Source organism: Gadus macrocephalus, chromosome 20 (genome assembly GCF_031168955.1).
Source record: "Gadus macrocephalus chromosome 20, ASM3116895v1".
NCBI lineage: Eukaryota > Metazoa > Chordata > Actinopteri > Gadiformes > Gadidae > Gadus > Gadus macrocephalus.
Window position 1 is genome coordinate 240,319 of NC_082401.1, and position 24,286 is coordinate 264,604.

At 44.9% G+C, this 24,286-nt stretch overlaps 2 protein-coding genes and 1 long non-coding RNA gene across 4 annotated transcripts in view; 1 reads left to right on the top strand and 2 right to left on the bottom strand.

The window, feature by feature from the left end:
• The window catches only part of LOC132448861 (uncharacterized), a 332,340-nt gene that overhangs the window by 117,932 nt on the left and 190,122 nt on the right, over nucleotides 1–24,286 (bottom strand). The window lies entirely within an intron of this gene.
• Nucleotides 8,261–13,858, bottom strand: LOC132448814 (uncharacterized). Of its 2 annotated transcripts, XM_060040352.1 has the most exons (4): nucleotides 13,732–13,858; nucleotides 11,534–11,626; nucleotides 11,299–11,418; nucleotides 8,261–11,198 (listed from the first exon to the last, which is right to left on the bottom strand). In XM_060040352.1, exon 4 carries the CDS (start codon nucleotides 11,173–11,175, stop codon nucleotides 10,156–10,158), a length of 1,020 nt encoding a protein of 339 aa, XP_059896335.1. In that variant the 5' UTR covers nucleotides 11,176–11,198; nucleotides 11,299–11,418; nucleotides 11,534–11,626; nucleotides 13,732–13,858; the 3' UTR covers nucleotides 8,261–10,155. The 2 variants fall into 2 exon arrangements, with proteins under 2 accessions (XP_059896335.1, XP_059896336.1); XM_060040353.1 differs by having other exon boundaries at nucleotides 8,261–11,418.
• Nucleotides 11,649–12,710, top strand: LOC132448815 (uncharacterized). The gene is made up of 3 exons (XR_009523429.1): nucleotides 11,649–11,817; nucleotides 11,894–11,961; nucleotides 12,038–12,710. It is a non-coding gene; the product is annotated as an uncharacterized LOC132448815 (long non-coding RNA).

Below are 24,286 nucleotides of genomic sequence, written 5' to 3' on the forward strand. Positions count from 1 at the left end.
TCACCGTCCCCGATAACACGTTTATCTCTTCAATCGATGTAGATTCCTTATACACGAACATCGACACTGTCCTGGGCCTTGAGACGGTGAAAAAAGCATTGGCTTCGTCACCTGATCCATCTCGTCCTGATACATTTATTTTTAAGTTTTTAGAAATCGCTCTTACCCGTAACGACTTTTTATTCGACAAATCGTTCTTTTTACAAATATGCGGCTGCGCCATGGGGAGGAAATATTCACCGGCCTACGCGGACATTTATCTGGCCGACTGGGAGGAATCTGCATTTCTTAAATGCCCGTCACGCCCCTTAATTTACTATCCCAGCCCCCGCCCCCCCACAAAGGATCCCCCATTTCTTTTTTTCATACCACATGTGTGTGTGTTTTTACTCTGCCCCCCCCCCCCCCCCGCCCCAGCCCCAGGGCCCCCCCTCCGTCCCCCCATTTTTTATTTTTCATGTTCATTCTGCCCCCCCACCCCAGCCCCAGGGCCCCCCCTCCGTCCCCCTATTTTTTATTTTTCATATATATATATATATATGTATATTATTATTAATAACAATATAATATTAATATGATCTTCCACTGCACCCACTGTTATTATTTGGTATTTTTTGTTATATGCCCCGTGCCCCCCTTCCCTGTCATCCTTTTATTTACTTATTCCTCATCCCCCACTCACCTGCTGCCCCTCTTCCTTTAATATATCTTTAATGCATTAACCCTGTTTAAACGAACACAATATTTACCTTTATTGTTCGGCGTCACTTTGCACCCCCTGTTGGTGACCCAGATTAACGCCAGCTTCACGGCTTTCCATGCTCCATCTCCTGGATGTTTGGTGGTATTGCAACGTTAAAGTACAATAACATCAAAACGTTTTTATAACGATCTAATTCGACCTTATTATCGGCCCCACTTGTAATTATATTTTTATTCACCCTTCCAGCTCCCCATTGCCCTTTCCCTCGACTCCTCCCTTCATCCAGGCCCTTGCTTTTATTTAATTTCATTAGTTTTCATCCTTTATCCATGTCCTGTGTCCCCCATCCCATTATTGTTTTGCGTGACTTTGCACCCCCTGTCGGTGACCCAGACTAACACCAACGCCACGGCTTTCCATGCTCTATCTCCTGTTTGTTTGATGGTATTGCAACGGAAAAATACGTTGTTAAAAAAAAATACATGTTTCTGTAATTACAATTTGATTCACCCTCCCGACTCCCCTTTGACCTTTCCCTCGGCTCCTTCTTCCATCCAGGCCCATATTTTTATTTATTTTTATCCTTTATCAGTGTCCCGTGCCCCACATTCCATGCCTCCTTCTCACTTATCCCCTTTCCCCCACTTACCTGCTGCTCCCTCTTCTTTTATGTTTATATACATTTTTTCAAATGCATATATACATGTAAAAATCGATGTTTTTAATGTATGAACCCGCATCACGGTCGCATTAATGTACAGTTTGCCTTTTATGTTTTTGTATATTTTTTTACCCTTGGATTGTATCACCTTGACCCCCACACTGCAATAATTCGATACAACGGTATTATTTGATTGTGTTTTTAATTATTTCTATTACGGCCGTCATCTCTGCTTCCTTAAAGGGGTAGTTCGGAATTTTGGACATAGGGCCTGATTCCCAAGTGAGCATTGGTATTCTATATCACTGGAGACAGTTTTCAACACATTTCATTCAGTCCTTCTAGTTGCAGAGTTCGCTCGTGCTAGGCTAGCGCACGGCAACGGGCAATGCTAGCCTGCTATTGTTAAAAACAGTCTTACCCACTCCACAGTACACCCGAGGTAAATCAATTATAACGCCAGACTATAGATTTAAATGTCTGTGTTGATAGAATAATGTTAGAAATAAAACTAACCTTGCATCGCATTAATCATCGAGGGACTACTTTCTCAGCAGAAGCGGAATTTTACTATGCGCTGGTTAGGTTTGTAACCGAATCACGACAGAAGAACGTAAACAGAGAAGCGTGGGACAGAAGCGCAATTGAACGACTAGGCAACATGATGGTTCAGTGTGCTTTTAGAAATTGTAGAAATAAACGGTGGCTTGTTGCTGCTGGCTTGGACATCAAAACACCGGCTCGTACATGTACGGTTCGTTGGATACAACAAATTCCTCATAATCGTCTTCAAAAGCAGATGCATCGCTAACTCCTCCAAACGTGGGCATATCTTGTTAATTGAATACGCTTATAGAATTCCTTCGTTCACTGTACTCTGCGTTTGTAGCAATGACAGCGGCAGCTAACCTAGGTATCAGTCCGCCGCTGCCGTAGCCTACGTACAGGAATATAAACACTGCTGCTGAGACCCTGCAATTCCCTCAAAATGCAAGGTTGGTTTTATTTCTAACATTATTCTATAAACAGACATTTAGATTTATAGTCTGTCGTTATAATTGATTTACCTCGGGTGTACTGTGGAGTGGGTAAGACTGTTTTTAATAGCAGGCTAGCATTGCCCGTTGACGTGCGCTAGCCTAGCACGAGCGAACTCTGCAACTAGAAGGACTGTATGAAATGTGTTAAACTGTCTCCATTGATATAGAATACCAATGCTCACTTGGGAATCAGGCCCTATGTCCAAAATTCCGAACTACCCCTTTAACACCACCCGGTTAAAGGCGACTTAGCAGCCACTGCTGGCGGCTATGCTTGGTGCAGACACCACGATCCTCCGGGCTCCACCTGCTGGTGACCTGGAGAAACACAGCAAAAGTGATGTAATGTTGCATTCCTTCAGCATTACTTTTGAAATTCGACCCCCTGATTGGCCCAAATTCAAACTTTAAAGTTGTTTACCCTCCTGACCTCTCATTGGCTCTTCACCTGACCCCCCCATTGGCTTTTCATGTTTAAATTTGAAATTGTTTTGATGCCCTGGCCCCCTATTGGATGTCTCTGCCCCAGACCTCAAGTCCCCCCTCCCTCCTACATGTCTGTATAAAAGTATTTGTTTTCGTTGTCTCTCATTTGTGCTCTGTAACCACGGCTTGTCTGGATTCTCCATTATATGGTCTGTTTCTATGCTATCTATTTGTACCTGATGAAGTCATTGTATTGACGAAACATAGTACTATGCCCACAGCAGCCTAATTTCCAAATAAATCGGATATTGGCTGGATCGCACTTGTCTCATTACCTTACAGTTCAGTTTAGTTTATTTCAGTATAGCTTAGATACTTTCCGTTTTAATTTGATTCGAAACTATTCGAAAAGAAACATGCAACCGAACCACCTTCAAGATGACGGTGAGTGGACCCTGGTCCAACGGGGACGTCGCAGGCGGACTCCTCGGGACCCCCACTACCCCCCACCGCTGATGAATTTCTCCGCGTGGGCTGCACCTGCTCTGGAGGCCCGCTTCCATCACTTCGACCACGGACACGAACGTCTCTGGGCCCCACGCCACCCGTCTCCCAGACGTTGGGAGCAACACGCGAGGCCCGTCAGGGACTGGTCTCCCTACGGGCCTACCCGTCACCACCACGAGGGTTGGTCCGAGGCCCACGGACCGGCCTACTCGCCTCCATGCCGACCGGCCTACCCACCTCCTCGCAGACCGGCCTACTCGCCTCCTCGCCGTGAGGCGCAGGAGCCTCTCCATCGCCGCGCTCCTGAGACGCGTCGGGCTCCTCGCCATCCCGCCCGAGCTCCGAGCCCCCCCGCCGGACCCCGCAGGTGAGACCTCCACCTCCGCATCCCGACCAACGACCCCGCGACCGGCCCCGACCTCCGGTCACCACCGCGGCGCGCACTGGGTCTGCGCGTCCGCCTCCACCCAGGCGGGCGCCGCGTGCCCCGGCTGCTCAGCTCTCTGACGACCCGGACTCCTGGCGGCCCTGAAGGCCTCTCACCACCTCGCCAACGCCGAGGGCCCGGAGCCCCTTCCCGTCGTCGCCAGGCTAGCTGAGTCCCTGAGGGTCTCCACCCGCCCTGCTGTCCCCAACGCCGCGACCGCGCAGCTGATTGACGGTGACACGCGCAACTGGTGGTACACCAGCATGCTGCTGCTCCGGGACCACTACAAGGCTGCGGTGGACGAGAAGGGGGGTGCTCTCCTCCTCCTTCCAGACCCCATCTGGCGCCCGAGCTTCACCGTGGCGCTGGCCTGGGCTCAACGCCACTTCGGCCAACGCCTGCGCCCGGAGACGGTGAGCGCGCTGCGCTCTCGCCTCAGAGAGGTTCTGGACGTTCCGGTCCCTCTGGTCCAGCTGTTCCCGCAACCCGCCCCTGGAGCCGTGCTGCCACGCTTCACCCTACCTGCTGGACCAGCGCCTCCTGCCCCCGGCCTCCGGTCCCCTGGACCCGGTCCGGAGGCCCTCGACGTGGGGGTAGGACCTGCTGAACGGCGCTCCCCGGCCAGGCTGCCGTCGCCTACCTTTTCGCTGGCCTTCTCCTCCTCTCCTTCCTCTCCGCCCCTGTGCCCCCCCATCCCCCCCGCCTCCTCTTCCTCTCCCGTTCCCCTTACCCCCTCTCCTCCACGGCCTGCAGCCCCGGGACTTCTCCAGAGCACCACACCGTTGGCTCAAAGGACCAGGCTCGCGTCCAGCCGCCTCCGCCGACGAGTCGCAGCCATGCCTGCTCCCGGACCTTCCTCTTCTCCTCTTCCTCCCCCTCCTCCTCCTCCACCGCCCTCCGGCTCGACACCCCCGCATGGGTTAGCCCGGGCCGACGCGGAGAGAAACAACGTGCTAGAAGCCAACCCCTTCTGGTCTGCCGCCCAACGGCGCAGGTCGGAGAGGATTTGGATTGACAGGCTGGGGACCATGCAACCCCTTGGTTTGAACGTTGGGCTGGGTCGGGGACCCCTGGGGAGCCGCCTGATGATGGCCCGTGCCAGCGACGCCACCGTGGCGTCGTTAATTGCTGACTGTCCTAACCCTAACCCTCTCCCTCACCTGACCCTAACCCTAACCCCGACCCTCTCCCGGTCCTAAACCTAACCCTTCCCACCCCTGACCCTAACCCCAACCCCCTCCCTTACCTAGCCCTTACCCTGACCCCGCCCCCTGGCCCTAAACCTAACCTCTCGCACCCCTGACCCTAACCCCAACCTCTCCCTTCCCTACCCCCCAAAGGCCCCCTTACATGACCTCCACCCCAGCCCCCGGCCCCCCACAAAGGATCCCCCTTTCTTATTTTTCTTACCATGTGTTTGTGTTTATTCTGCCCCCCTGCCCCAGCCCCCCTTCATCCCCCTATTTTTTTATTTTTCATACATTCCTATTTACAAACAATATTACTTTTAATATGGTTTCCAAATGCACCCTGTGTAATTATTCTATTGATGTCCTGTGCCCCCCCCCCCTTCCCTGCCATTCTTATTTATTCAAGCGATCACGTTACCACATCATTCCTTAAAAGTGCTTTAATGTACTCTTCAAACCTCGACAGTACACTGATTTGACCCACTGTTTTAATAGGAACGCATGGTTTTGGTCTATTTGGCGACACCGGGAACGAAAACACTCTGCGGCCATTTTGGTCCGAACTCTTTTAAGTTTTTCGGCTCAATTTGTAGCTTTTTGTGTTTTGTTCTCCGCTGGTTCGTCTCGTGTTCTACTTTTACTATTTATCGTCACACATTTGGATTTTTGTGACCCCTAATACCGCTCTTATTTAATGTTTTGTTTACGTTTCTGCCCACGGAGGCCGCCATCTTGGATCTCCAACATTAATATGGTTTGGAGTCACTTAGCACCCCCTGTTGGTGACCCAAATTCATTATAACACCATGGTTCTCCATGCTCCATCTCCTGGATGTTTGATGGTAGTACAACGTACAAAGATAACATTGTTTACACGCTATGTTTTTATTGCGGTTTAATTCAACCTTACGATCGGCCCCCCTACTTTCACCAATTTATTCATTTACCCTCCCGGCTCCCCATTGACCCTTCCTGCGACTTCCCCCTTTATCTAGGCCCTCAATTTAATTTATTTTATTCGTTTTGTATCGTTCTCCACCATCCCGTGTCCCACAGTCCCCTCTCATTCATCTTCCATCCCATACTCACCTGCTGCTTCCTCTTCCCTATTGTAGATATGTAATTTAAAATGTATATATAATGCAAATAAGGATGCTTCTAATGTTTGAACCGTATTTACGGTCACATTATTACACATTTTATTATTCGGGGCACGTTCGATCTTTTATGTTTTTATTATTTTCTGTTATTTGTTTTTTGTCCTCCACTGCAATAATTTAATGCAACAGGGTCATTTGATTATGTTTTTATTAAATTCTGTCGCGAGCTGTCAGTCCAACACCACCCGGTTTAGGGACAATCAGCGACCACTGCTGGCGGCTCCGGAAGGTGCAGGCACCATGGTCCTCCTCACTCCACCTGCTGGTGACAAAATTATGCTACATTGTTGCATTATTGCACAATTACATTTGAAAATTCAACCTCCCTATTGGCCCAATTCAAATCTCAAAGCTGTTTATCCTCCTGACCCCCCATTGGCTCTCCACCCCAAATTTCAAAATTGTTGTGATGCACCGGCCCCCCATCAGATGCCTCTAGCCCAGATGTCAACTTTCCCCTCCCTCTGTTGTGTGTCTATAAAAGTATTTGTTTTTGTGCTGTCACATTTGTGCTCTGTTACCTCGGCTTGCTTGGATTCTCTGTCATAGGGTCTGTTTCTAAATTTGTACCTGATGAAGTCAATTATTTGACGAAATGTCGTACTAGCATACAGCAGCCTAATTTCCTAAAAATAAATACGGATATTGGCTGGATCGCACTTGTCTTATTACCTTACAGTTTAGCTTAGCTTCATTCCGTTATCGTTCGAGTTCCTGCACTGCTCGAAGAGAACCATGCATCCCAACGACCCCCTAACCAATGGTGAGTGGACCCTGGTCCAACGGGGACGTCGAACACGGACTCCTTGGGACCCCCACTACCCCCCACCGCTGATGAACCCCTCTGCGTGGGCTGCACCTGCCCCGGAGGCCCGCTTCTGTCATTTTGACAACAGACATGAACGCCTCTGGGCTCCACGCCATCCGTCTCCCAGGCGATGGGAGCAACATGCGAAGCCCGGTAGGGACTGGTCTCCCTACGGGCCTGCCCGTCACCACCACCACAAGGGCTGGTCTGAGGCCTACAGACCGGCCTACTCGCCGCGAGACGCAGAGGCCTCCCCATCGCTGCGCGCCTGAGACGCGTCGGGCTCCTCGCCACCCTGCGTGGGCTCCGGGCCCCTCCGCCGGACCCCAGAGGACACGGCCACAGGTGAGACCTCCACCTCCGCGTCCTGACCCGCGACCCCGCGACCGGCCCCGACCTCCACGACGCCCGAGGCTTCCGGTGGCTACCGCGGCGCGCACTGGGTCTGCGCGTCCGCTTCCACCCAGGGAGGCGCCGCGCGCCCCGGCTGCTCCGCGATCGGAGGACCCGGACTTCAGTCTGAAGAATCGCCTGATCCTGGCTGCCCTGAAGGCCTCTCACCACCTCGCCAACGCTGAGGGAAGAGGTCATTTTCGGTATACTAAATTGGAGATTTTGGCACACTTTGTGCGAAAAGTTACCCCAATTGAATTGGGGCCCCCAAAATGAAGGGCACTTTGCCCCAAACTGAAGAAAGTGTCCGCTGATGAATTCAGAACCGGTCACCCGGGGTTACTTTGGGGTCTTTGGACTGCGTCAACGTCATTTTTCCAATAGGGGGCCCTCTCAGACCATTAATGACCAAACATGTACTTTGTACTTCATGACGCATATGATATACGTCACCACACCCGCACTTGGAACTCGGCACAGAGATGGCGATCTCTCTGCTCCACTTCACCACTTTTTTTCAAGGCGAGGATAAAAGCATAGAAACCACTATAAGTCAGGGCATGTGGAGAGTTTCAGTTATGTGCCATCTCTATGTGCCATCAGGGCCGGCCCAAGCCTTTCGGGGGCCCTAAGCAGAATATGATATTGGGGCCCCCCCTCCCACCTAGCGGAGTCATTTGCGCTCAACGATTATTGACAAAAATGTCACACTACAATGATTTGACAATGAATTAATTGACATTATCAATTGTATTAATACTGAATTACGTAGATGTGATTTCCTGTATTTTTTATATGGCCAGCTGGAGAAGGGAAATACCTAAATTTAAGCATATTCATAGCATTTTGCTTTTTGACTTATTGAGATGGTGACTTGGGCTTGGGCTTCAGTGCCCCTTGACCTCTTGGGCCTGGAAGGCTCATTCAGTTGCTCTCATGCCAAAAATATTCTAGACTTTTGTCCCTTGATAGACCCCTGTATTATTATAGTCGTTATTTACACCAAAACAGTCACCTTTTAACCTTAGAGGGCACTTAGATCACAGATTTATTTTAAACTTTCATATTCAAAGTGAAGCATCAAGTGTGGTTTACTGAAGTTAAATTGTAAAATAATTAAATACAACAGCATTTGTATTTTTTTTTAAGTATCAGTTTAATAAACAGATCTTTCAACAGATTTGTAAATGTGCAATCTTAAACTGAAATCAAAATACACAAACATTAATATTATCAAAAATAACATTAAAAAATAAATAATGATAGTGCCTCTGTATTCCAAACAAACGATCACAAACATATTAAATAAATAATTTGCAACTGTGCAAATGCGTATTAAGTTAGCAATTTCCAATTACAAAATAAAACCAAAATAGACAAGCATGAATATAATAAAAAATAGAACGTTACATAGATACATAGATTAAATAATGAAAGTGACTCAGTATTCAATTAACCTTTTAAACTAACTATTTGGAACTTCTAAAATCAAACTGTTTCAAAACATTCAAATAAACGATAATAACAAAACTGATAAGTCAGTAACATGACAGCAAGGGTTCAACAATCAATTATTGTGAAAATATTCCCAACTGTCTCAATACAATGTAACTGTCCTCAACATCTTTCCTTCCTAGCTTTTCGGGAGGCAAAGTCATTGATGACATCATTATATGATATTGCTTGGCCAACTTTGCTATTAATACTAATAACAGAAAGTCCACTTAATCTTTCCTGAGCCATCGATGATCTCAGGTATGTTTTAATTAATTTTAGCTTGGAAAAGCTCCTCTCTGCTGAGGCAACTGTCACAGGCAGAGTGCAGGCTATCCTGAGAGCTACCCAAAGATTTGGGTAAACCTCACACATCTCGTTTTGTGAGAGGTATGTGAGCAGCTCAAGGGCGGTCATGGTTTGGGGAAATTCAGGAAGACTCTCGATCTCTACAGCCAGTGCGCTACCATCAACATCAGCCTCCTCTCCACACGAGAGTTTTTCCCCAAGAAGCTCACATTGTTCCCTCTGGACCTTTCGATCGAGCTCCTTAAAATTGAGCTGCACTCCAAAGTTTTCTTTGACCTCGCTTAGAGAATGAAATCTATCCTCCAATGACTGAATGCTACAGTCGACAACAGCATTAAAAAAGGACACTTCTAGCCTCTTCATTGCATCTGCCAACGGTTCATCTGCAGCCTCATAAGCAAAGGGCCTTTTTGTAGAGCGCAATCGCTTCTCTTTTAGAACTGCTTCTGTATTCATCTGCTCACAAATCTCTTTTGCAGATGTCTGTGCATCAGAGAAGCCTTTTTGCCGGTAAATGATCAGTTCACTTTTGTTCTTGTGTACAAGGTTTACAGCTACATCAAGCTGCATGTTGGTTGACTGTAGCAGCTTGCTGGTGATGTTAATTTTCGTCAAAATGTCAAACCAGACAGCACAACAAATCTGAAACCGAAATGACCCTATTTCTTCAGCAAGGGAGTTGGCTTCAACAGCCACTACAGGGTCAGTGGCTTTATTCCTTACTTCTAACAGGGCTTCCCTCACCTTCTCTGCCTGTTAGCTCAAAGCTTCAATGCTTTTGATGCGGCTTTCCCAGCGGGTCTCACTCCAGGACTTGAGGGTGAGGTCAACAAACTGCCGTAAGATGGCCCACCTTTGAGTGGACCCAGCGAACAAATTGTATACCTTCTCCACATTTCCGAAAAAACGATAAGCATCAGTTGATGCTTTGGCTGCATCTGAGACGGTCAGATTCAAGGTATGAGCACTGCAAGGCACATAAAAAGCTCTTGGATTTTTGACCAAGAGCCTAGCCTGCACACCTTTGTTCTTCCCCTTCATATTGGCCCCATTGTCGTAAGACTGCCCCGACAGTCCTGAAAAGGGATGTTCAATTCCTCAAGCCTGTTAAGGATTAAATTGGACAAACCCAGGCCAGTGGATTGTGGAGCTATGAGAAATCCCAAAAAGTGCTCTTTTATTTCTGGTGTTTTGCCCAGAGTGACTGTGCGCACCACAACAGACATTTGTTCCTGGTGACTAACATCAGGTGTACAGTCTAATATGATGGCATAATATTTGCAGTCCTTGATTTCTGCCACCATTGCCTCCATTATTTTGTCACTGATACACTCTATCAGCTCATTTTGGATAGTCTTACCCAGGTACGTGTTGTGCTGCATTCCACTATCAATTCTCCTGATGTGGTCTTTTAACACCGGGTCAAATTTTGCCATCAGTTCTACCTCTTTCAGGAAGTTCCCATTGTTGGCCTGATGCAAAGTATCGACAGAACCCCTGAAAGCAAGATTCCTCTCTGCCAAAGACTGAATGATGCTAATCAAACGTGTGAGAACATCTCCCCAACGATTTCTTTCTGCCTCCAAAAGAGCCATTTCTGTCGCATCAATAGTCTTCTGCTTAGAAAGACGGAGGGCAAAGTCTTTCCACTTCATCATATTGCTGCAGTGATCTACACTATTCTCATGCTGTTTCAGAAAAGCTCCTACATTGACCCAATCACGCTGTCCCTCTGTTAACAGTTTTGTGGACTTTCTGGAGAATAATTTGCAACAGAAGCAGTATACCGCATCATTCTTCTTTGAATAAATTAGCCAGCTTTGCTTGATTTTTTCCCCATTAACTAATTGTCTACACGTATAATGGTAATGAAAGCTTCGACCATCAGATTTTTTGGGGAAGGTGAAGGTGTCACTAATTTGCACTGGCCCTGTTCTTACCAGATCAGTCCTTTCTGAGTCAGACAGGAATGCTGACCATTCAGCTGGGTCAATTGGAGGAGCTGTTGATCCACCTTGATAGCTGGTGCTTGTTGAGGGAGTGGATGGGACATCCATAGCAGTGGATGCTGTAGAAGGACCTGTAGGGACATTAGATACAAAAATAGAATCATAACATAACACAAGATATTTCACAGTTAAGTAAGGCAACACAAAACAAAAACAGTTAGATTAACTGACCTGTTATGCCGGCAGAGGTTGAAGTCGGTGTATCAGTGACTGTCAATGCTGGTAACTGTTCCTCAATGGGTAAAAGTTCTTCCTCACTTTCAGGTGACTGTAAGTCTGCTGGGGGTGAACCTGCAAAGATAAAATAAATAAATCAACAAATAAAAAAAATGCATTTTTTTTTTTTTAAATGTGTCATGTCATATTAAAAGACTATGTAGCCATTTGCCATCAAGAAAAACCTCACCTGCTGTATCATCAGCTGTGGAGGCACTGACACTTGATGACACATCGGGGGCAGGTACAGTTGGTTGTGCTCCAAAATACTTCAACAGTGTTCCTGAAAAAATAACATTGTGTGGCAATATGTGGTTTGTTGTCATGGTGACTGTCAGCTGTGCGGCAGTCCCAGCCAATCACGGTGGGAGACTATCTATAAAGGCGGGCGTAGAGCACCTGTCGGCCTCTTGCTTGCCGTAGGCTGGGTCACGTTGCGCCTGGGCGTCCATTTCCGCTTCCGTGCGGTGACAGGTGAGCTGCCGGTCACGGCTGCATCTCTCTCGCATGTTGCCCATCCAGTACTAATTTTAGTTATTGTTTTGTAAAGGCTCTTGCTTGCCGGAGGCTGGGTCACGTAGCTCCTGTGCGTCTATTTCCGCTTCTGTGCAGTGATAGGTGAGCTGCCGGTCACGGCTGCATCTCTCTTATACGTTGCCTTTCCAGTGCTAATTTTAGTTATTGTGTTGTAAAGGGCTCACTTGGATGTTGCTGCTGGCTGCGCGCTGCTCATCGATACATAGCCGATGCCGCCTACTGAACTGTCGCTTTTGGATAGCGTCCCGTTCCCTGCTCCACGCCACGTTGGCCGGGACTGCCCGATTGGGTGGCCGACAGTAGCGGCGCAGCGGCGGCCAATCCACCTATAAAAACCACTGCTGCTTTGCCTCCACGTTATTACCGCCTTGCCAGGGCCAGCTCGGACCCGATCGCTTTGCCGTTCATTCGGCTAGCGATAGTTTGTTCCTTTTCCTGTTGTGTCGCTATCTCTTTTGTTTAGTTGGTACAACTACATTCTAAAGTGTGTATGTTATGTTATGTAAGAGTTTTTGCTGATTTCTCCTTGTGTTTACTTATTATAGATTTTGTTTATTTAATTAATTTATCTTATTATTATTTTGTTTCCATTATGTTTTCTAACTGGTTGCTCTGCGATCCCCCTCAATTCAGGTGCTGAGCCTACGGTGGTGGACTGGTGTCCTGGTCACGGTGTCCCTTTTGTATTGTGTTTGCACTTGGTTTATTTTTCATTTGTTTTACGTGTGGTGTTCCTGGGACCCCCTTTCCTTTGGATGCAGGTGTTCACAGTAGGTCTCAGCACTGATTGGATCTCAGCACCCAATTTCCCGCCTTAGTGAGTAATTCTCTAGTTTTAAGAACAGACATTTTGTATAAATAAACGTATTTTTGTATGATCGAACTGCCGTCTCTGCCTCATTGCATAACGGACCTCAGTGCCTTTCCTTCATTTGTGCTAGCCCACTTAAAATAAATCTCTGGGTGAAATTCCCAGGTTGGCGTTGTCTGGCAATAATTAATGCTACCGATACTGCCTTAAGAAAAGGGGCATCACTCCATAGCTCGTGCTGCCACAATTGCAAAAGTGCATAGTTGATAGTGAGTTTATGAAAAATGAGTTTATTTTGCCATCATTACTTACACTCATCAAAAAAAAATTCCACACCTAACCATTCCTATTCTAGTGAGGCAAAATAAGGCACAGCCTAATTGCAGTGTGGTGAACACTTAACATCCTAAATATAATATTAATACAATATAAGTATATTTTCATCACAGACGTCTCCTCACTTCAACATGGTGTTTTCTCATAAAGACCAATAGGCCATCTCTCAACAAAGATCTTAGAGCAGAGCGCACATTGTGCTCCATCTTTGGCTGAGATGTCACTTTTACTAACGTGCACAGGCACAGCAATGCTAGCTTGCATCCCTTACACCTAGAAGGTTAAGTTCACCTTTGGCTGTTTCCTCCAATATAAACCGATATCTCACGGACTAAGACTCTGCACTTAGTCGCTGTCAGACTCACCACTATGTCACATTTATAAAACAGTAGTTTTCATGTAGCTAGCTACTAGTGCTAATGTCCACCTCAGTCAGCTAGCTAACGTTAGATTAAGCCTGGCAAGAGCTAGCAGTACATGTTTGATTGAACATCCTAAACACTGCCAATATCGTTGACATCTGATATACACCTAGATAAATGTATATTAATGAGATACATACACTGTTGATGAATATAGCTCATGTGATGGCAAATATAAGATGACATTAACTCGCTAGCTAGCTAGCTAACTCCTATGATAGCTTGAGCTGCTCCTCCCTCAAATGAGTTCAAAACATATTTTAAATAATCATGCAATCATACCTTTATCTTGCTCTTTTTTCTCATCTTCTGTCCTTTTCTTTTTCCGTTATTGGGCACGAGAGATACGTCCTTTTAGATGACATGCCTATATATGTCCCTTCCAACTTAACCTTGAGTATTATGCAGTGTCTGTTTATGACCGCGAATTATCTGTCAGCAGATTGAGCACGCAGTTGATATGCATGACTCGGACGCTGGCAGATATATTGATCGTAAAATCAGAATTTTCTCGTATAGATGTATTCTTTATTTCATTCAATCAGGTCACTTGTTTAAGTTATTTAATATTATTATTTTTAATTATTTTTAATTATAATTTTTCTTTTTTCGATAGGGGGCCCCCTGGCGGTCAGGAGGCCCCAAGCGCCCGCTGTATCGCTTATGCCTCGGGCCGGCCCCCCATCTCTGCCGAGTTCCAAGTGCGGGTGTGGTGACGTATATCATATGCGTCGAGAGCAGCGAAGAGCTGTAGTTCACAAAGCGGCCTCACATAAAACCTAAAATTATCAAACTTCTTTACAAATTTTTTTAGTTTTCTTTGCATGAAAATCCACAAACAACATATGTGTAATCCAGGGCATATAAAGACTGGGACCAGAAAATAATTATTTTCTCTCCATTGACACCCATTCATATTTTTCGATCTCATAGGTCCCATGAGCTCTACCGGAAGGGGCGTGACTTCGGCACTCTATAGACGCTGTCCACTTCCGTTCAGCCAGACTAGGCAAAGCGTGACCCTGAACACGCCTTGCGATGTGGACCAACGTATCTATTTCACGCCTTGGCGTGTGTGTGTGTGTGTGTGTGTGTGTGTGTGTGTGTGTGTGTGTGTGTGTGTGTCACGCTATTTTATGTTGAAATGCGACATAATCCAGTGTTCACGAAACGTACACTGTCAACGTATGCTTTTGGCGACTGGGTTGGCTCTCAGATATACGTGTTTCTAACAAGATGATATCATTAAAAGTTACATAAAGTAACAGTTTAATAACACAAACACAGGAAGCACGTGAGCTGCTATAGCGAAAGCAGCCCACAACCTGACGTCGTTGAAACATGCGAGCGAGCCGATCAAATCCTAATAACTATAAAACTAAAGATCAGACACAATCACTGACTGAAGATTATGCAAGTAAAGAGTATATTTCTCGCTAGAAATGTTATTAGAAACACGTTTAACGGTGAATCGGTCCTAAAATATTGCATTTCCCATTCAGATAATAAAGATTAATAAAGATCATACACATTCACTGATTGAAGATTATGTAAGGAAAATGTACATTTCTCGCTAGAAATGTCATTAGAAACGCGTTTAATGGTGTATCTGTCCTAAAATATTGCATTTCCCATTCAGATAATAAAGATTAAGATTAATAAAGATTAATATAAGCTACGCCGTGTTCCGGAGCCGCGGGGGATTCTGGGAATTGGGGTTGTCAGTTGACCAATGGGGCTTTTGTTAACTTGTTTTGTTGTTAGGATTAAGTGGGGTTAATGGGTTCGGGATGTTACGTGGTTATGTGTTGTTCTATTAACATTGTTCGTGTGTTCATTGTTGTCGACACCGTCACCGAGAGTGACGTGACCATCGTTTCGTGCAGCTGTTCCGTGTTGAAGTCTTGTTCAATAAAAACCAACTCTCGTTGTCGAGCGTTCAATAAAAACCAACTCTCGTGCCCCCCCCCCCCAACAAACGTGTCTCCCCCCCCTCAATAAACTTGTCGTCCCCCCCCCCCCTTCAACTAACGTGTTCCCCCCCCCCCCTACAATCGTGTCGTCGTCGTCCCCCTCAACCAACGTGTCTCCCCCCCCCCCCCTCCCCGGTCAACAACAGTCTACCTCCCCCCCCCCCCCTAAACAATCGTGTCCACAATTTGCCGCGAAAGCCGTGAAACCCAAACCCCGAAACCCGCCTCCACAGCGGCACGCGTGGATACTGTAGGTATAACACGCTATTTTTTACGTTGAAATGCTACGGATCCAGTGTTCATGGAAACGTACACCGTCAACGTTTTTTCTTGGCGACTGGGTTGTATAACTTTATATCAGTCAGCTGTTATCCTGCTCTAAACCACCACATTAACAATAAGCTGTTCTAACTTTATATCAGTCAGCTGTTATCCTGCTCTAAACCACCACACTAACAATAAGCTGTTATAACTTTATATCAGTCAGCTGTTAAAGGGTTTCCCCAGGTTTGATCAACCCAAATTTAAGACTTTTTTTAAACTTTTTTAAGACCACTTCAATGAAAATTAAGACCTACATCGTACCCATTAAGCAGTCGTAAAACGCGGTCGTGCATATGTTATTCATGTTTTTTTGGAACATATGAAACATTCATGTCAATACATTAATGAATGTGCCAAAGGATAAGTGTGCACTCACCAATCAAAGAGCCAAACTGAGGGCCTAACTCAAAGTCTAGAGGCCTGATGTCTCTTAAGACCATGTACCCAGAAATGATAATAAAAGATTGAAAAAACAATACACAAAGTGATGGTGTGAAAGTGTAGCTGTATTTTTGGTTTAAATATCAAACTTTCAACACACAATATAAAATATAAACAAACTCTTTTCAAATTGCTGTAGTTTCTCAGCATTCAAATTTCCTCAACCATTTCAATGAATCCACCACTTGCCTCGTTGACCTCTTTTACTAACTCCTTTGTAATGTATGGAGCCAGCCCGAACCCTAACCCTAACCCGTCCACAGACATGGTGACTAATGTATGATAGTAAGCATTATTGGCCCTTAACACTAATATTCGGAAACAACACTGCCTCAAAAGGATATTGGCCTAAGCAACACCAGTAGAGGCTATACTTTTCCCTGAACTTTTAAACGTTGCAAACGTGCAAAAACATAATTATATATTTATGTGGCATTCAGTCCAATGCTTAAAATATATCAGTGGCATTCAGTAGGCCAATGCTGTGGTAAAGTGTGTAAAGTATGACCAAGTGTTTCTTTCTGTTCAATAGATAGAACTTTATCAATCCCCTGTAGGAGAAATGTGTTAATGTTTGTCCCTATAAAACAATAATGGCAAAAAAAAAAAAATACAAAACATGACGGTAACTCTAAAGTCAAACCGTCCAATCTGAAGGCTCTACTTAACCACTCCCCCTACTCACTTCCAGCAATGCAAAGCGAACAGAACTGAGGTGGGGAGGGCGTAGTTTAACCCTCATAAGGTGTTCGGGTCTGTGGGACCCGTTTTCAGTTTTTAGCTTTATAAAAGTGATACAAATAATTATTTTTTTGAACTAAGATTCATTGGCTTTGGCTCATTTTCTGTGAGGAACATAAATCAGAAAACATTTTCAAGGACCCCCCCCTGTATACCCCCCCATCACATTTATATTACACACAGGGTGTTCGGGTCCAGTGGACCCGGAGCTAGTTTAAGTGTGGAAATCATAGGTTCTGTGCACCCTCATTTTCCCTTTCTCCTGTGTGTGTGTGTGTGTGTGTGTGTGTGTGTGTGTGTGTGTGTGTGTGTGTGTGTGTGTGTGTGTGTGTGTGTGTGTGTGTGTGTGTGTGTGTGTGTGTGTGTGTGTGTGTGTGTGTGTGTGTGTGCGTGCGTGCGTGCGTGCGCGTGCGTGCGTGCGTGTGTGGAGAGTAAAGCAGGTGAATGGGCCCTTGGTGTGAGCACCCACAGTGTGCACCCACTGTTCCCGCACAAGGTTGCAACATTGGAGCACCCAACACTATCTACACCCATATTCCCACACATTTCACCCTCTGTCTTGCGGGAACCAAGCTTGGGGATCTGACACTATAAAAAATCTCTGTCAGCGTGGTTCCATACCACAACTGATCAAGATGGCAAAGCGATTCTCTGTTCAGACTGCCTTACAGTTGATATTTGAAGAGATATAAGATATTTGAAGAGAGGGTTTTGATGGTGATGCAGAGGAAACAGTTTCAGAAAGTGGGGATAACATTTCTGAAAATTCAGAGTCTGACACTGAGTTTGAAGAGGAGGATCAGCATCAGCCAGCTCCGAAACGTAAAAGACAAATACACAATATACATAATAATATAAAACACAATATACATGCAACCAGTGCAAAAAATACATATGCAATACACACACAGTGAGACTCTGCCCCTCATGTGTGGTATAGACTGATATACGTATAATGGCAGTGTTCAAAGGCTTTAATGTGTTGTTCAGACAGATGTTATTGAGTATGTTTCAATTTCTAATGATGTTGATAATTTCCCAGTTATGCCTGTTTTATGATGCATTTCCTCATTTTATTACATGCTAATACGAAAATAAACAAAAACGAGTGGCACCTCTATTCATAAATGTGATTTAACAAAGGTAAAGGGAACCAATTTAACATATGTGTTGTTTATATTACTTCCAATTGGGTTGAGTATTTAAAAAAAAAGTTAGATTATGTTGAATTAAAAGGCCTAAAATGCAATGGGTCCACCAGACCCAGCAGCACCTCCTGTGTAACAAAAAAACGAACACCCTATGAGGGTTAAGTAGTTTGTGACCGACCCAGAGGAACGCAACGCAAATTCAATGTGAACATGTATGAGGCTTTAATAAAATCCCGGACGATTTTGAAATTCCGCCCGGACGCATTTATTTTTATAAGTGTCTCAAAAAGAGGGCATGTCTGGGCAAAAGAGGACGTCTGGTCACCCTTCGTAAGGGGAACCCATTTGATTCTTACCTGTTCCACTGTTAAATAGTGGCGCAAGTTGGTGGGCGCTATCCTGGTAATTTCTCTGCGTGAGAAATACGAAGTGTGGCGTGTGAGCGTGTGCATGGGTCGAATTGCGTGTCTCACGCCGAATGCGTGAGACTTGAGAGCCCTGCTTCCCCATGATGCGGCATCTCCTCTCGACTGATTATGTTTGTTGAGATTGCCGGCGCGAAAACCCAAAGTATTGTTCGCGCATAGTCCAATAAATGAGACGTTCTCTGACGTTAAGCAAAACCCTGATACGCAAAACGCCCCCTATTTTCCCCTTGTGTTACAGTCCGGTTGACTACGAAAACATATCCTAGTAGGAAATTTAAGACCATCTTTAAAAAATTAAGACTTGGGTAACGCAATTTAAGACTTTTTAAGGCCTTAATTTAGGAACATGAAATTTAAGACATTTTTTTTTACTTTTAAGACCCCGCGGCTACCCTGTGTTATCCTGCTCTAAACCACCACACTAACAATAAGCTGTTCTAACTTTATATCAGTCAGCTGTTATCCAGAGGCCTGTTTCAGGTAGCTGGTTTAACATACTCTGAGTTTAAAGTGGAAATGAAGCAATGAGAACTGTGACCATTTTTTGGTTGCTTTTTCATTTTTGAGAATTCATGGATTTTCATTAAACCTGAAATTCAAGTAGTTTCACTGGAAAATGAAATGTTGATAACGACTTTCGCAACTAGGGCGCGGCCATGTTTTAAAAATGCAGGCGCTACGTCATCAGAATGGTTAGCGCTTTCAAATAAACATGTCAAATCTTGGAAGAAGAACAGGGGGGTCATTTTGTATTGCCCCTGGATGTTCAAACAAATAATATCGGGTAAAAGAGAGTGGTAAAATAGTTCATTGCCATGTCATTCCTGTCAAGAAGCCTAAACTGCTCCAAAGATGGTTAGCTGCATTGAAACGCCTCAGCCCCCGAATGGGATGAGGGCAGAGAGTATGTAGCGACCACTTTATAGAGGCTGATTACATTGAAGAGGGAGCTTTTGCTGTCCCACCAATCGGCTGAAGCCAGATGCTGTGCCAACAATTTTTAATTTTAGTGGCTATAGTGCTGGAGACACGGACAGACCTGTCAAATCGGACCCGGGCGCTGCTCTTATGCGCAGAGAAAGAGTGCAGAAACGCGCTTGCCAGGCAGAGGAACGAGAGGTAAACTTAGCTTCTAGTACTAGAGAAACAGAGAAATTAGTACACTCACTGTTCGAAGATTGTCTTGTTTGCAGACTCGCTCCATGCTCTTGATCATTTCTAATCCATCGCCAAAATAATCCATTGATTTCAGAAATAATCCATTTGCAAACACCGTCGGTTGCACTATTTTCGCATATTCATGTGCACACCCAAATGGCACGACAATTACATGTATCATGAAATGAACGAACTGCAAGACAGCGTGGTAGCCCAGCTGCTGCACCCGTGTACTACTTTTCATAGCTGTAAACAACATCCTGTGGACGGGCAGAGCCGGGAGATGTCACTTATTATCACCTCCAGTAGCCGCGTTTACATGGACACATCTGTTCCGCATAGATTTCTATGCGGAACAGAAAATGATCATGTATACGCCTCATTCGGAATACAATTATCTGTTCGGCATAGATTCTATGCCGAATAGAAGAGGTGGTGTAGTCCGTTTTAATCGCCATGTATACACTTATTCCGAATAGATTGGGGTTTAACTTAGAGCAGCCGCAGTAGTTCGCAATTGGTCCACTGAGCTCCGTCTGTACTTTTAAGCACACCGAACTTCACCGCTGTCAAGGAAAGTGGATTTATTGCCTGATTCAGGTCTTTGTTATCACTCCGTAAAAGTAGTCCGGTAAGCATGTCCGGTTGCTAAGCGACGGGACATGGGTGTTTATTAATGACGTGTTTGCGTATCGTAGTGTCCGCGCGCGTCCGAGATAACTGTAAATGAGTAGGCTACTACTTGTACTTTTGCAGGCTGAACGTTAAAATGCTTCTTAACTTAGAGGGATGGCAGCTGCAGTAGTTCGCAATTGGACCTTCGAGGATTCCTTGTCACTAAATTCCCGTAAGACCACTCTCTCCCACCAGTCTTGGCTGCGGACTCGCATCCAAATTCCTCATGTTTGCGGCGGAGCTTAGGGTTAATATATAATAATACGTTGCTGTGCTGTCCTCCTCCTTCTTAATTGAAGCAGCAGGCAGAGAAAAGCTCTCTCCTGCTGTGCTTTCATTAAAATCAAATTTAAAATCCCCGATAGTGATAAGACATCCATTATGTCGCCGCCGGTCCAGAGTTGTGTCAGGTGTGCGCGAGAGACAGAACGGACACTTTTGTTACTGCCATGTATACAGTACATTCGGAACACATTTTAGGAACAGATCTATGCCGCATAGAAATCTATGCGGATCAGATGTGCCATGTAAACGCGGCTAGTGAGGATATGAGCCGCTATGTAAACAACATAGAATGTTACTAACCATTCCCGTGACGTCATCGTATTCTGAAAACGGAGATGGCGGCGCACAGGCTGAAAACATTATAATTTATGCAACTTGTTTGTGCTTTATTCTGAATAATGGTTCATATTTCCGACTTTATTTGTATTTATGGTATATTGAAATATTTAACTAGTGCTATAGACATCTGTTTATTTGATTGCTTCCTTTCCACTTTAATCCTGCGCTCTGAGTTGGTTGACTCAGAGTTCAGGGTTGAAAAGCAACTCTGGGTTTTCGGTTTCAGAACAGGTGATCAGCGTTGGGTTAATCAACTGTGTGTGTGTGTGTGTGTGTGTGTGTGTGTGTGTGTGTGTGTGTGTGTGTCAATTTACGCAGGAACAACCCGAGTTGCCCGAGTTGGGATTTTTTTTTTTAAAGTAAACAAGTTTACTTTAATGCTAAGTTGATGCTTATAAAGCATTAATTAAACATTGATTAATGCTTATTAAGCATTAAATAACCATTAATTAATGCACCCTTATTGTAAAGTGTTACCTAAAATATAATACAAAACCACACACCATCTCCTCTTTGGTAGGAGATGAACTTGATTCTTCTGACACTGATCAGGCCCCATCCAATGAATATGAAAATGAGACCGTCGTTGAGATGGAGGAAAATGCACCAGGCCAAGACTCCTTTTCAGACTCCTTTTCCCTTTTCACTCCCATTGATGATGCTGAAGATGTCGAGCAGACACGTCCACATCTTGAAGAAGACTCATCTGCTGATGATGATATTGGCGATCCAGACTATAAACCATCCTGTAATGAGTCCTCTGCCCCTGAAAATGAAAACAGCCTAAACAATACTGTCCAAAGGAAACGAAATAAACGCCTCAGTCCAGGAACATGGAAGCAAAATGAATCCAAGGAGAAACGTCTCAAAGGAATGCCATACAACCTCAAAAGTGGCAAAGAACGAAGTGCAAAGGCTATGGGTCCTCCCTGTAACTCGAAGTTCTGTCAAAAAATCCCAACTCGAGGCTGCCAATCCATTACAGAAGAGCAGCGGCAGTGGATATTTCAGAAAGTTTGGTCAATGAACACCTGGAAAGAACGTCAGTTATACATCACTGCTTTGGTCACAAAGGTTGACATAAAGCAAAGGAAAGTTGCTGAGGGATCCCGACTCAGTATATCATTTTCCTACCAACTGAAACTTCAGGATGGAAGCAGTTGTAAGGTGTGCAAGTCACTCTTTTGCTCTACAATTGGTGTCCCTGAAAGAACCATTACACACTGGCTGAACGAAGACACCATCGAACACGACGATCAAGCAGCAGCCCCGCCATCTAAATACGGACCTAAGAGTGGTAAGCATGCAAAGCTGGAAACTTGTGTCACAGATTTCCTTAAGGACTGGTTGAAGGACCTGCCCACTGTTGATTCACACTACTGCAGAAGCACAGCAACCTACAAAAACAAGAGGTTCCTTCACCCAGGCACAACCATCTCCAAACTACATAGGGAATATGAACAGGCGGCTGCAACTGTTGAAGTGAGGGCAGTTGGGATACGACATTTCACAGATGTGTTCCATGAAGAAAACTATTCCGTATTCATCCCGCGAAAAGATCAGTGTGATGTTTGTGTTTCATTCAAGCATGGGAATATCAGTAAGGTTGAGTATGATGCACATGTTGCCAAGAAAGATGAAGCGAGGCAAGAGAAATCCCGCGACAAGGATTCTGCAAACAATGAGAAGTCCGTTTGGACAATGGACTTGCAAGCCGTGCTGCTGTCTCCAAGAACCCAAGCCAGCAGCATGTATTACAAAACGAAACTGCAGATCCATAACTTTACCCTCTTCAACTTGGAATCAAAGGAAGGCTACTGCTATACTTGGGACGAATCAGAGGGTGGCCTGAAAAGCGAGGTTTTCGCACATCTACAATATCGCCATTTTGAAGGTGTGATCAAAGACCATCCAGAAATCAAGGAGATAATAGTGTGGAGTGATGGCTGTGGTTATCAGAACAGAAATGCAACTGTGGCAAATGCATACTCTGAGCTTGCCAGGAAACACGGGGTACTAATAACACTAATAACGCATAGTACCATTGAACGCAAAATGGTTGTGGATATCTTCACCCACAGAGACTATGTAATCATACTCCAGACTGCAAGAATCAGACCATCACCCTACCATGTGAAGGTGCTCAAGCATGATGAATTCCTGAGTATGAATGATTCTTACTTCTTGAGCATCAGACCAGGCAAGAAAGCTGGAGATCCGACTGTGCATGATTTGCGGGCTCTTCAGTTTAGCAGCGATGGCAAGGTCCATTTCAAGCTATCCTTTTCAGAGAACACTGCATGGGAAGCACTGCCACAGAGGATACAGGTGCCAAAAGAGCCGATGGCATGGATTAGAGTATTTCCATGTGCTCTGCCAATCAAGGAGAGAAAATTCCAGGACCTTCAGTCAATGAAACATGTCATGCCGATCGAGTGTCATCCCTTCTTCGACAACTTGCCTCATCAATAGGCATCAGTCAAAATAAGTGAGAATAACCCAGCTCAGATAAGCTGGAGGGAGAAGTGAGGAGATGCACATGCCTCCTCAGCGTTTTGTTAAGTTATTAACGTTAAGTTATATTATTATTATATTATTATATTTAGTTGTTAAGTTGTGCTTTATTTTTTTGTTAAGTTATTAACGTTAAGTTATATTATTATTATTATATTATTATATTTAGTTGTTAAGTTGTGCTTTATTTTTTTGTTAAGTTATTAACGTTAAGTTATATTATTATTATATTATTATTATTATATTATTATATTTAGTTGTTAAGTTGTGCTTTATTGTGCACAGAGTTGAAAAATCATTTGATATTATCACAGAGGAAAGTTTTCCTGCCATTTGTTTGGTTTAGCTAAGAGTTATTACAGTTGTGACGTTTGAGTTTGCTTTACTGAATTAAAGTGCCATTCACAGCCAAACTTCCCTCTGTCTCCTCTGAGTCTATGTGTGCTCTAGCATATTCAAATGTTTGTGGCATAGGTCTACCCTTCCTCATGGTCTGTTACAGTAGTGGGAGGGTGACGATATGTTATTTTGTCCTTGACCCTGATTCAATGAGCATCTGTTATCAGGCCGTAAACCAACAGACCTAGCCAACAATAGGCCATTGGACATAAGCATCTGTCTTTGGCTAGTGACTTAAATCGCCCAAAGCATGGAAAATGAATACAGAGCTGAAAGGAAAAAGCTAACCGGCCATGTTTCAAACTTTTGAGCACTAAAGTAAACCCAGCTTTGGCCTGTGAGTGGCACTAAAGATTTCAAATCGGGCCCCCAAATTGATATGAGGGTGTCTTTCTTGCGGGTTTGAAAT